Genomic DNA, 12,617 nt, shown 5'->3' with positions numbered 1-12,617 from the left:
GTCCTTTTCCAACAATGCTGAGTTAAAGAAAAAAAATGTCATTGGAAATATGTGTGGGTGTGTGGGTAGAGCCCATTGTGTGTGCATGGAGTCAGTGCAATGTAAGAGTCAATGTAACAGCGAGGTAAGACTGGGGAGGCTTGCGGTTCAAGATCACAGCATTGACAGTACACGGCCAAGAACAACAAATTATAATTAGGTGGGCTATCAGTTGAAAATATGACTGGTATTTTGGGGTTATCGCGTTGCCCTAGGTAACGGTACACACCACAAAGCCTTTGTGTGCCTGGCCTCTCTCTCCATCCTCCCACCTGGGTCTGTCAGAGGAAAGCTTACCAGTGGCACAGCTATGTTTAGGAGAAGTAGCTGCATCTCTAATGAGTTAGCATGAAACCCTTGGCACTACCTCTCCCGCACTCTTAGAAAAAAAGGTGCTATCTAGAACCAATAAAGGTTCTTCAGTTTTCCTTTGAAGAACTCTTTACCTCCCGAGTGGTGCAGTGGTCTAAGGCTGTGCCACTAGAGATCCTGGTTCGAATCCAGGCTCTGTCGTAGCCGTCTGCGACCGGGAGACCAATGGGGCGGCGCACATTTGGCCCAGCGTCGTCCAGGGTAGGGGAGGGAATGGCCGGCAGGGATGTAGCTCATTTGGTAGAGCATGGCGTTTGCAATGCCAGGGTTGTGGGTTCGATTCCCACGGGGGGCCAGTATAACAAATAATGTATGCACTCACTAACTGTAAGTCTACTAAAAATAAAAAAATTATTTTTGAAGAACCCTTTTTGGTTCCAGGTAGAACCCTTTTGGGTTCCATGTAGACCCTTCTGCAGAGAGTTCTACATGGGACCCAAAATAGTTCTACCTGGAACCAGAAAAGGTTATCCTATGGGGAAAGCCGAAGAACCCTTTTGGAACCCCTTTTTCTAAGTGTGGGTGAATGACTGAAGTATAAGTGCTGATGCTACAAGTGCTTAGAGAGGGACTGAGTACCAGCTCTTCATGCTGTCTCGGTCATACCAAAGAGACATTCCAATGTGAAATGTGCAGAATCAACTCTGAGGTCAATGTAGTAGTGAATATGATCAGTCTTCTGTAGCCATGCTTGGCTCCATCCCTAGACCAAAGGCAGATAAAGACAGTTCCACTGACACTGTCCCTATAAGGATGGTGTGTGTGCTCTGTGCTGGGACACACTCTAACAAGTGAGCCAGAAGAGTGATCATCACAGTGGAGCAGTAAAAAAACAGAAGGCTGTAATTCAGCCTGGGAAGGAGGGAGGGAGGGAAGGAAGGAGGGAGGGAGGGAAGGAAGGAGGGAGGGAGGGGGGAAGGAGAGAGCGCCTGGCCTGGCCTGGCGCAGCACAGCACGGAGTGGCCTTCCCTTCCCCTGATACAAGCCAAGCCGACAGCCTGCACAGGCCCGGACGGCCCAGATAAAAGCTTTCACTTTGGTCAGTTTCAGAATATTAATATTTCAGCCAAGCGCCTCACCTGACATAAATACTGTGTGCTCTTTAATAGCTGTGCTCCCGGTCGGCTGTTTGGAAGTTTATCACAGTGAAAGCTTACATGAAGATTCTGGAAAAGTAACATAAATGGGATTAAGGAGAGGTTAAAATCATCTAGTGTGGCTGTTGGAGGGGGATATTAAATATTGATTTATCCCAGTGTAACGACCCAGCCGGAGAGTGGGGCTAAGTGCTGCTTACAGATGGATCAATTCATCTTTTAATACAAAGTGTGTCCATGGAGCACAATGCATCCCTTCCTCCTCTCTCACCCCTATTACAGGGATCCCTCCATATGGCCCTTCTTACTCTCTCTTCTCTTCTCTCTCTCTTCTCTCTCTCTCATCTTTCTCTTTCTCTCTCTCTCTAGTCTCTTTCTTCTGCCCTCCCCTCTCTCTCTCTCTCTCTCATCTCTCTCTCTCTCTCATCTCTCTCTCTCTCTCTCTCTCTCTCTCTCTCTCTCTCTCTCTCTCCGTTCCTCCTCATCTTTCTCTCCATACTACTGCCCTTTGAGGTGGAAGACGTCCTTTTATTCTACAGTACACTAGTCCTCTACCTTCTTGTTGAGGACATGTAAAATATTCATGCTTTACTGTTTTCTATTTGTCCTTTTTTACTATATCCCATCAGTACAATAAAAGCTTTTCCAAGCCTCTCACAATTTACCTTTTTGAAATATTTATCTAAAGGTATTATTGTCTGTAGAGGGCAATTACTTTGTTCCATTATTTATTTGCTTAGTGGATGCTTTTATCTAGAACAACCGAGAATGCGTACAGTCAAATACAACAGGATCCATTTGTAACTCCTGGAATTGTCTCCTGCTATTAGCATAGGTAGCTAGAACTGGTAAAACTCTGGTACTCCTGAGTGGCGCAGTGGTCTAAGGCACTGCATCGCAGTGCTAACTGTGCCACTAGAGATCCTGGTTCGAATCCAGGCTCTGTCGCAGCCGGCCGCGACCGGGAGACTCATGGGCATCGCACAATTGGCCCAGTGTCGTCCAGGGTAGGGGAGGGAATGGCCGGGGTAGGGGAGAGCATGGCGTTTGCAACGCTAGGGTTGTGGGTTCGATTCCCACGGGGGGCCAGTATAAAAAAATATGTATTCACTAACTGTAAGTCGCTCTGGATAAGAGCGTCTGCTAAATGACTAAAATGTAAAATGTAAAACTGTTAGGATTGGGTGTATTCATCTGCAGGTTGAAGATTTCATAGCTTGTCCTATATGAACTGAGATCGAGGAGAAAACTGGCTACAGAGTCACTGATTCAGGTGTCACAGATTGGTGATATTCCTTTAGCTCTTGTCTTGATTAAGATTCCCATAGCTCTTGTCTTGGTTGATATTCCCATAGCTCTTGTCTTGGTCTTGGTAGTACCCACTGTTAACTGGAGGCTGTGTGTAGAAATACAATATATTCCTCTGCTGACATCTCCCAAACTGGAATCAAAGGGTGAAAGGCCAGTGAATTAACCTATTGAACTGCCCCTATCCCCTTGACACCCCCTCCTCCCTACATTATTGATTAGTATAATATTCTCTTTCCCATGTCCTACAGCTCAGAGCCTAACATATTCAAATGGAGCTTTGCTGGTGTTCCACAAAGTCCTGACTCCTAACCTTTTGCAAGTAGTAGAAATGCTCTTCTCGCTCTAATCTGTGTGTGTGCGTATGTGTGCGTGTGTGTGTGTGTGTTTGTGTGTGTGCTGGGGTCCTATTCAGGCAAAGCCCTCACAAAGACTTTGAATATAATCTTGTCTGGTCTGCAGCCCTGGAAGCAATTTTCTGCTGCTTTTCGACTGCTGTCTTGGAAATTGCCAACCAAGGCTTTTTGGCTGCAATGTAAAAACCCTGGCATACATGGGTTTGGCTATCCAAATTAGATTATGTTCTGCTCCCAGACACTGGCCATAGCCAGCAAGTGCCATTGTTGAGTATTGCTTACATTAATGCTTTGTCCAATTGTTCACATCTGTCAAAGGAATAAAAATAGTCTATGACTCTGAATGAGGTTGTGGGTGGGTGTGTGTGGGCGTCCGTCCCAGGCCAGGACTGAAACAATACCACCCACTCTTTCTCTCTTTTCTCTCTGTCTCTCTGTCTCGCCTCTCCCCAAAAAGACATCAAGGCCGCATCCTGGTTGGGATGTTGGCTGAGGTAGCTCCCTTATTTTCCGTCATTGCGGTGTAAAATGGTGAATTGCCAATGCACTGCAGCCGCTCAAAAATTTTACTGGCCCAAAGCTCTAGACCTGCAGAGAGAGCCACACTCACTGCCGGCCGGGCCTCTGTACAACAAAGACTGGGGAGAGAGAACACGCCACAATGGGCCTGTTATGCTCTGCTGCAGCATTGTTACAGTGGGCACATAAAGGTTCCTGTGTCCGCCAGGTCACTCAGTTCACTCTCCATATTGTTGTGGTTATGGTGGTGTTGTGTTATTGTAAGCAGAGGGTTTGATAAGGCAGAGATGTGAGCCCAATTTAACAGTCCCTGGAGGAGCCAGTCAACAGTTCAGGGTCATTGAGAGCTGGAAACCCGTAAAAATACACCAGCAAATGATCTCAACACAGTGTGGAATAAAAAACCACTGCAGAGCTCTGACAGAAAGGCCTTTACAGCACAGAACAGAGACAGCAATGTATAAAATGCACCATTTGCAAATGAAGTTGAAAGGTCAGGTTTTGTGGGGCTGACTTGTTCTCCTTCCATAGAAAAAGAGAAGAACATCTCGGCCTGGTGTATGATAGCATATTCTGTCATTAAAAACAAACCAAAAAATGTATCTGGCGTCCAGCCCGGAATAGGGCTAGCAGTTAGCAGTTCAGCTCCATAATTGAACTAAGATGCTACTCTGTGATGCTCCTCTCTCTTAATGAGGTGGTAGCCTGGTGGTGTCAGTAGAGGCTGGAGGACTCAGAGGACTGGATGTCTAGGGCAGTGGCCCATCTATGGGCTGAGTGATCCTGTGCCTGCCTGGGGGATGAGGCCTGTGGAGCTCCTGTAGAGCAGGGCTGAGGCCCAGGGAACAGGGGAAAAGAGAGCGAGAGACTGCATGAAAGAAACCCTCGGCTTACCACACGACTGGATGTGCTTAAGACGTAAATGGTTCAAAACTACCAACTACTGGAGAGCTGCAACATTATAAATAACATTGCAATTGGTTACAACTGAAATACAAAACAGATTAGGAGGAGAAGAAGGGATGTAATACCAGGGTACTTTGTCTCCATCTTAGTCAGGGCAGGGCGCAGATTGCAGAGGTTTTAGGTTTAGGCCCTCAAGTTCTCCACTCTGGGCCACATGTGACCTTTGTGATGAGTGACAGCTGATACACAAAGCCTGCTATTGTGGTCAGATCACAGAGCTGCGTGCTTCACCTCCCCATAGACCAGGTGTGTGAGCTGCAGCACATGCTGCGAGGCCCGCTTTCACAGACATGACAATAACAGTTATTCAACAGAATATTATGGCCTTTGTCAGTTGTCTTTTTTCATCAAGGTATTAGCCCTGTGCACCTGGGCAACCGGAAAAATTGAAATTACCAAACTCCAAGGTTTACGCACCTGTCCTGCTCGATTATCGTCTGCTTCGACTCAAGTGAAGCTTTTCATTATCTTACTGAATCAGTCCCTTTACCAGAAGAATAGTGGAGGACTTCTCTACATTTTCTCACTTAAATCCAGTCAATGTTTTCAGCTGTCCTTAATACCGGACCTAAAACGGCTCTAACAATCCTTATTATCTTACAGTTGTATGGAGCAGCCTGGACAATCCAAGGCCATATGGCTGTGGCCAGGCTATTTATAAAGGAGAGGGGAAGGAGTGTCAGGAGTGGAACGGCAGTGTGATGCCTAAATACAGGGTAGACACAGGCACAATGCACAGGGCCTCCTGCCTCTCTCTGCCTCTTCCTCTGCTTCCTTTACCACTGCCTCTAGCTGCCTCTGCCAGGGCTGCCCAGGCCCAGGATACGCCCTGTGGCTGTGGGCAAAGAAGCGGGCCTCCGGCACATGTTCTGTGGCCAGGCAGATTAAAGCCCTCTTCACAGTGCTGACATGGGCCTTCTCGGGTTCCACACTTCTCCAATGCTAAGCGAAGAAGTTCCACTGACTCTGCCATCCCTCACTCCGCTCTGTTCTCTATGGCTATGGCATGACTTCACCGGGCAGCCATTTGCTATCGAACAAAATGTGTTTGTAACCAAATTTGAGACAAAAAGAGCACGGGGCAGGGCGGAGGAGATTATTGTGGGTGGCTTTTTTCCACTTGAGCTTGGAGCGCGTCGCTATAATTTGTGATGTGGGATGAAGGGCTGCATGCTGAACTCATTTGAGGGAAGGACCGCTCACTTGCCAGAGGCCGTGGTCAGAATGGGAGGGGAACAACTTGTACCATTATATATTTTGTATTCTCTCTCTCTCTCTACCCCTCTCTCATGTTCTCTCTTCTTCATTCCCTGCCTCCTTCACTTGTGCATTTTCCCCCTTTCACCCCCTGCTTCTCCCTCTCTCTCTCTCTCTCTCTCTCTCTCTCTCTCTCTCTCTCTCTCTCTCTCTCTCTCTCTCTCTCTCTCTCTCTCTCTCCTTTCCCAGTTGTCCTATTTTTTTCTCCATTTGCTGAAGGGAATTACTCTTGCCATCCTCCACTACTGTACATTATAAATGTCCTTTATAGTGGGCATGCAGCAGACAGGCGGTGGTGAGCATACTGTAGCATCTACCTCTCTGGCCGGACGGAGGGCCATCGTCCCTGGATACCACCGTATGTCCTTTACTACTCTTCTGTGCCAGAGTGATCAGTAAAAATTTCATGACACCATAAAATAATAAAAATGCCATTAATTTATCACAGCACTTGATGCAGGGGTAGTAAAGTAGCATTAGTTCACTGAATATTTTCAAGCCTTGAAACAAAAAGGCTGATGTTGTGCGTATCATTTATCTCCATAATTTTAACTGTAATTCTAATGCCCGGATATAAATGATAAAGGTTATAACCAATAAGTATATAAAACATACTATATAAAATGTAATGGAAATTAATTGTAGCATATTGCACAGATTTAGTCTAATGTTCATTAGCATTGCCAACACAGGGAAAGAGAAAGTCATAATTGCACAGTGTTTTCTAACCTTGTGGTTGACATACAGTACTGTCCAGCTACAGTAGAGTACAGTAGAGTACATAAGAATACATGCTGCACAAAACACTACCTCACAGTAGACAACACATCCTAAATCAACCTGTTATAGGCCAATGTAACAATGATTGTTCATGTATTATCAGCCTGTACAGAAGTTATATTATATTGAATGATGTGGAGGTAATAAGGGCTTAATTCAATAAGCCGGCTTGTTCAACACTGGTCCCAGCTGACTGGTGCGCTAGCTGATGTTCTCTCTCTGTGTGATCACTGGGACTTTGTGGTGGAGAAAGGAGAAGTTTAGCGCTGAGCTAGTTGTTAATGAAAGTCTTTGATGAATGGCTCCTGTTCCCCATCTCCTCAGCCCAACATGATGCTTAATGATCATGAGTTTATAAAAGGCCTTGATTGATCAGCAGGGGCCAGTGGGGGGGAGATAGACGGCTAATTTATTACACTGTTCCCCCAGAATGCTGAGTCCTCCCAGGCCCTCCCGGCAGAGAGGAGAGGACTGTCCATGTAGCATCCCATCCCAGGCTCCGCCGTCGCTGCTGCCACCATTGCCCGTCCGACTAATCACACATCCGTCAATTTGTCATCGGCCCGCTAGCCTCTTTCATTAAGTGCAATAATGTGGCTGGGTGATGAATACAGCAGTGTGTGTCGCTTCACACGGAGCGTGGCGCTGGGAAGGCATGGCGCTCCATCTTATCTTTACAAAGCGCCTTCTGCCCAGCGGGGACCAGTGCATATGTCATAATTAGAAAACACTTAAGTTAGCAAAGCCAAGGCAGATAGGCAGCCTCTAATCACAGGCCATAAGCAGGTAGTGGTTAATTGTAGATCAGAATCACTCAGATGTCCATACATAATGATTGGTCCTTGAAGCGTGATGGTAAATTGCAGCACTCTCTCTGTCTTTCACACACAGAGACACACACAGAAAGTGACATACGCTCTCTTTTTGAGGAATAGTTCTTGAATAAATAAAATGCCTCAGGATGATCGAAATGCGCCGAAAGACTTGAAATGGAATTCAAATGTCTCAATTTGTCTTCTTGTCATACTTTTCAGGTCTTATTGGCCTACCAGAGGGAAATTGAAAGAGGAAAAACATTTCAATAATTTGACAATGGAGTCTGAGAAATGTATGAACAATTGTCTGTTTTTTTCTCCAAGTAATGCTTTTGATCAGCATATTCTGTTAAACTACAGTACCAGTCAAAAGTTTGGACACACCTACTCATTCAAGGATTTTTCTTTATTTTTACTATTTTCTATATTGTAGAATAATAGTGAAGACATCAAAACTATGAAATAACACATATGGAATCATGTAGTAACCAAAAAAGGGTTAAACAAATCAAAATATATTTCATATTTGAGATTCTTCAAAGTAGCCACCCTTTGCCTTGATGACAGCTTTGCACACTCTTGGCATTCTCTCAACCAGCTTCACCTGGAATGCTTTTCCAACAGTCTTGGAGGAGTTTCTACATATGCTGAGCACTTGTTGGCTGCTTTTCCTTCACTCTACAATCCAACTCATCCCAAACCATCGCAATTGGGTTGAGGTCGGGTGATTGTGGAGGTCAGGTCATCTGATGCAGCACTCCATCACTCTCCTTCTTGGTCAAATAGCCTTTACACAGCCTGGAGGTGTATTGGGTCATTGTCCTGTTGAAAAACAAATTATAGTCCCACTAAGCCCAAACCAGATGGGATGGCGAATCACTGCAGAATGCTGTGGTAGGCATGCTGGTTAAGTGTGCCTTGAATTCTAAATAAATCACAGACAGTGTCACCAGCAAAGCACCCCCACACCATCACACCTCCTCCTCCATGTTTCACAGTGGGAACCACACATGCGGAGATCATCCGTTCACCTACTCTCAAAGACACGGCGGTTGGAACCAAAAATCTCAAATTTGGACTCATCAGACCAAAGGACAGATTTCCACCGGTCTAATGTCCATTGCTCGTGTTTCTTGGCCCAAGCAAGTCTCTTCTTCTTATTGGTGTCCTATAGTAGTGGTTTCTTTGCAGCAATTCGACCATGAAGGCCTGATTCACGCAGTCTCCTCTGAACAGTTGATGTTGAGATGTGTCTGTTACTTGAACTCTGTGAAGCATTTATTTAGGCTACAATCTGAGGTGCAGTTAACTCTAATGAACTTATCCTCTGCACCAGAGGTAACTCTGGGTCTTCCTCTCCTGTGGCGGTCCTCATGAGAGCCAGTTTCATCATAGCGCTTGATGGTTTCTGCGACTGCACTTGAAGAAACGTTCAAAGTTCTTGAAATGTTCCGGATTGACTGACCTTCATGTCTTAAAGTAATTTAAAGCTGTTCTTGCCATAATATGGACTTGGCCTTTTACCAAATAGGTATATCTTCTGTATACCACCCCTACCTTGTCACAACACAACTGATTGGCTCAAATGCAAGAAGGAAAGAAATTCCACAAATTAACTTTTAACAAGGCACACCTGTTAATTGAAATGCATTCCAGGGGACTACCTCATGAAGCTGGTTGAGAGAATGCCAAGAGTGTGCAAAGCTGTCATCAAGGCAAAGGGTGGCTACTTTGAAGAATCTCAAATATAAAATATATTTTGATTTGTTTAACACTTTCTTGGTTACTACATCATTCCATATGTGTTATTTCATAGTTTTGATGTCTTCACTATTATTCTACAACGTAGAAAATAGTAAAAATAAAGAAAAACCCTGGAATGAGTAAGTGTGTCCAAACTTTTGACTGGTACTGTAAATTAAACAGCATTGTATTGCATATGATGTTCTGTATTAACCTCCAGTGACTGAAGTGTAATGGTACATTACATTTTCTTTGATAGAAGAGGTACACAAGCTCCCATGTGGGTGGACAAACAAGAACACAAACAAAAGAGTGAAAGTCCAGAGAACAGTGAAAGATGAATGTGTGTGTTGGTGTCAGTGTCTGTGTGTGTGGCAGGGGAGCTGTTAGCATTGTATAGGGAGCCCACCTGAGTGTCTGTTTAAACTGCGTGTGATAGGCAACCTCAGAAAAGACACAGGAAGAGGAGGGGTACACATAGTGCACCTTTGGCAGAGATAGAATGCTCACCCTGGGAGTAAAACAAATGCTCTCGGCTGAACCCTGGCAACCTGCCTGCTTTTAGTGTCTTCCAGGCGAATCCGAGGGGGAGAGATTATTTGTGTCATGCCGAGTCAAAGTGTCCATCTCCTACTTGAGTCTTTAGAGAGGAAGACAGCCCTGTACTAATGCCCTGCGCATTCACTGCGGAACTAGGTCATTTAACAATGGAGCGAGCAGCAGTCGGCACTCTCCCCCTGCATAATACATTAAGTGTAATGTGCAGCAACTATTCAGAGGGCCCCGAAAGCTGTTATTTTATTCTGTAAATGCACACGGACATGACATTTAATATTGTCACAGGCGAGCTGAATGACAGGGTTTCATTGTGCGTCAAGTACAACATGATGCCAAGTTTAATCTGAGCATAAAGCAACATGACAAAAGGGAAAACACGGTGTGTTCTATAAAGCATGAGCCCTGAATAAGTGATGGCTGCTGAGTTCTGGGCGCTAGCTCCAGACAGACAGACAGACAGACAGACAGACAGACAGACAGGGGGATGTACAGCAAAGCCCCTATTGTGTGCTCAGGATCACAAAGTATTCCTCTGTAACTCTATTTACAGCACCCCTGGCTCCTACTGTCTCTACCTCCCTCCCTCCTGTCGTACATTATAGCATCTGCTGAATGCAGGCGGGGTGATAAAGACAAGCTCAATCCACTTCCATCATGTCAAAGGAGCGGCTCTACAATAGAGCTAGCAGTTATTTCAAAGAGATAATGTATTTCAGAGATGACTCATTCAGTTATTCTACTGATCAGCTATTCTCTTGATATGAAAAGAGATGTACTGCATATGCAGCAGTTTGTTCAGGTTCCTCATTCTCTCTCTCTCGTTCCTCTGTGTTTCCGTGTACTGTAGGAGCGGGCACACTTTGAGAGCCTTGGTCACCACCTTAGCAAGCTGGGCGAGGATGGCAAAATTGGTCACAGAGTCATCGACCTCACCAGGCCAGAGGATCTGGATGGTAAGTACAGACTTCTCTCCTCTAGATTCCCTTCTGTTTTCCCATGCTGAAAAGCCATCCAGTCAGTTCTATGTAACAGTGAATTCTTCAGACTGCTGCCTGGATTCCTCCCCAGTGCACAGTGTGTTCCTATAGTGTACCAGAGACAGGTGAGGGCTGCCAGAGCCAGAGCAGTAGACCAGGGGGAGCTGGGCTGGGTTGGGAGGATAGTGGTGTTTGAAGGCGCCCACTGCTCCCTGGTTTTCACAGGTAGGTGAGGGAAGGACAGGATACCTGAGGACAAAGCTGGCCCTTCTCCAGGCCTGTCCCGGCTGCCGCTGCGCTTGTTTGAGGTCCTGGGCACAGAGGTGTAAATTCGTGTAGCACACTTGTGACAGAGCGTCATCTCCCTTTGTGGGCCTGGAGTGTAAACAGTGGCGAGGAATGCCTCAATGCGCCAATGTTTGTCTGACATAAATATTTGTGTCAGTTTCCATGGCACTTCAGAGCCCCGAGCAGAGGGAAAATGGATCAGACTCACCTTTAATAGCTGAAACATTCTCAAGATGGAGGGAGAGATATTTCTCAGGACAATGCAAGAGCACTCGCCTCTTTTAGATCCCTTCTAAAAGCCGTTTAAAAACATTTCCCACCAATTTCCCCATTTCCCATCATTCCCAATAAAATAATTATAACACACAACGTTTCACAAATTGTATGGTCTACCTCACATAAACCTGCTTGTTGACAAAGTCAAAGAACTGAAACATAAATTAGTTGTCATGTCTGCTTTCACAGCACACCCATAAATTCAGGATTAGAGGTGCAGTTAGTGGCTATAGAGGGAAAGTTCCCACGTCGTCAGCTGCAGTAGACTCTGTTCCACCCCTCTGGCCCTCAGGGCAGATGTTCTCTAGGTCCCCAGCCTCTCCCAGTTACCCCAGTGGGAACCTTTCTTCTGTGGCTACTGTGGAGTCAGGACAGGAGCAAGGCGCGCACCAGTCCCTGTCGTCAGGGATCAGTTGTGCCCTTTTATGTCCTGTGCAGGGCCGAGGGAAAGGCTAGTGCCAGACGCCTCTGGGAAGTGAGTTCCCAGCGGGCTGTGGATTAGGCAGGGGCCACGGAGGTCCTCTTCCCAGGGGGAGAGAGAGTGGTGGCTAGAAGCCAGAGACATGCACATAGCTCACCAACACAGTCACCATTTCATCTATCTCCACAAATATATCTGTCTCTTTCAACAGCACCACCAGATGAATGCTGTGAACAGGGTTTTATCATGATACGCGCTACATTAAAGTCTCTTTTTATAACCAGAATGTGTTTACTTTGGAGAACAAGATCCGTGTTTACTTTTGAGGTTCTTGTTTGGAGGCATTATGTTGAGCAAATCTGAGAAAAGACATGTTTACTATGAGAATGCATAGGAAATATAACAATTATTTTATAAGATTATTATTATTATTTGCTTTAATTATTTGCCATTTTCAAGTAATTCATAGCTGTCAACAGCATTTTCATCCCCTTACCCTTAAGTGATTCATTGAGGGAGGAGCCAGGTACCACATGTACATATTATTCATTATCTTAAAGCAGGGACTTTTTACCCTGCAACACGGTGTTCCACAGCAGCACAGTGTACTGCAGACACCTTTCTGCTCACCAACATGAGGAAAACTACTGGTAGTATCTGACTATACCTGAACAGAGTATAGCTGCTACCTATTGACTGTAGGTCTGTCATGGCAGGGGTCAATCTCCCTGCAGAGGAGAAACAGTGTTATTCAGAAGATGACTGTACAGCAGGCCTCTGTCATTGCTGCAGTTCACAGAAAGCTTTAGGTTGCTTAAACTAATATTTGCAAAGCATGCAGCAAC

The 12,617-nt window shown here is 45.5% G+C and overlaps 1 protein-coding gene across 2 annotated transcripts in view; it reads left to right on the top strand.

Annotated features, from left to right (window-relative positions):
- LOC121583560 (transcription factor SOX-6-like) overlaps positions 1 to 12,617 on the top strand; it is a 107,234-nt gene that overhangs the window by 78,906 nt on the left and 15,711 nt on the right. For both annotated transcript variants that reach the window (XM_045215062.1, XM_045215061.1), the window contains exon 11: positions 10,658 to 10,763. In XM_045215062.1, coding sequence (XP_045070997.1) covers positions 10,658 to 10,763 — 106 coding nt within the window. The remainder of the gene's footprint in view (positions 1 to 10,657; positions 10,764 to 12,617) is intronic.

The sequence above is a fragment of the Coregonus clupeaformis genome, unplaced genomic scaffold, assembly GCF_020615455.1.
Source record: "Coregonus clupeaformis isolate EN_2021a unplaced genomic scaffold, ASM2061545v1 scaf0362, whole genome shotgun sequence".
NCBI classification, from domain to species: domain Eukaryota; kingdom Metazoa; phylum Chordata; class Actinopteri; order Salmoniformes; family Salmonidae; genus Coregonus; species Coregonus clupeaformis.
The sequence above is the reverse complement of the archived record's forward strand: the minus strand, read 5'-3'. Positions and strand labels throughout refer to the sequence as shown.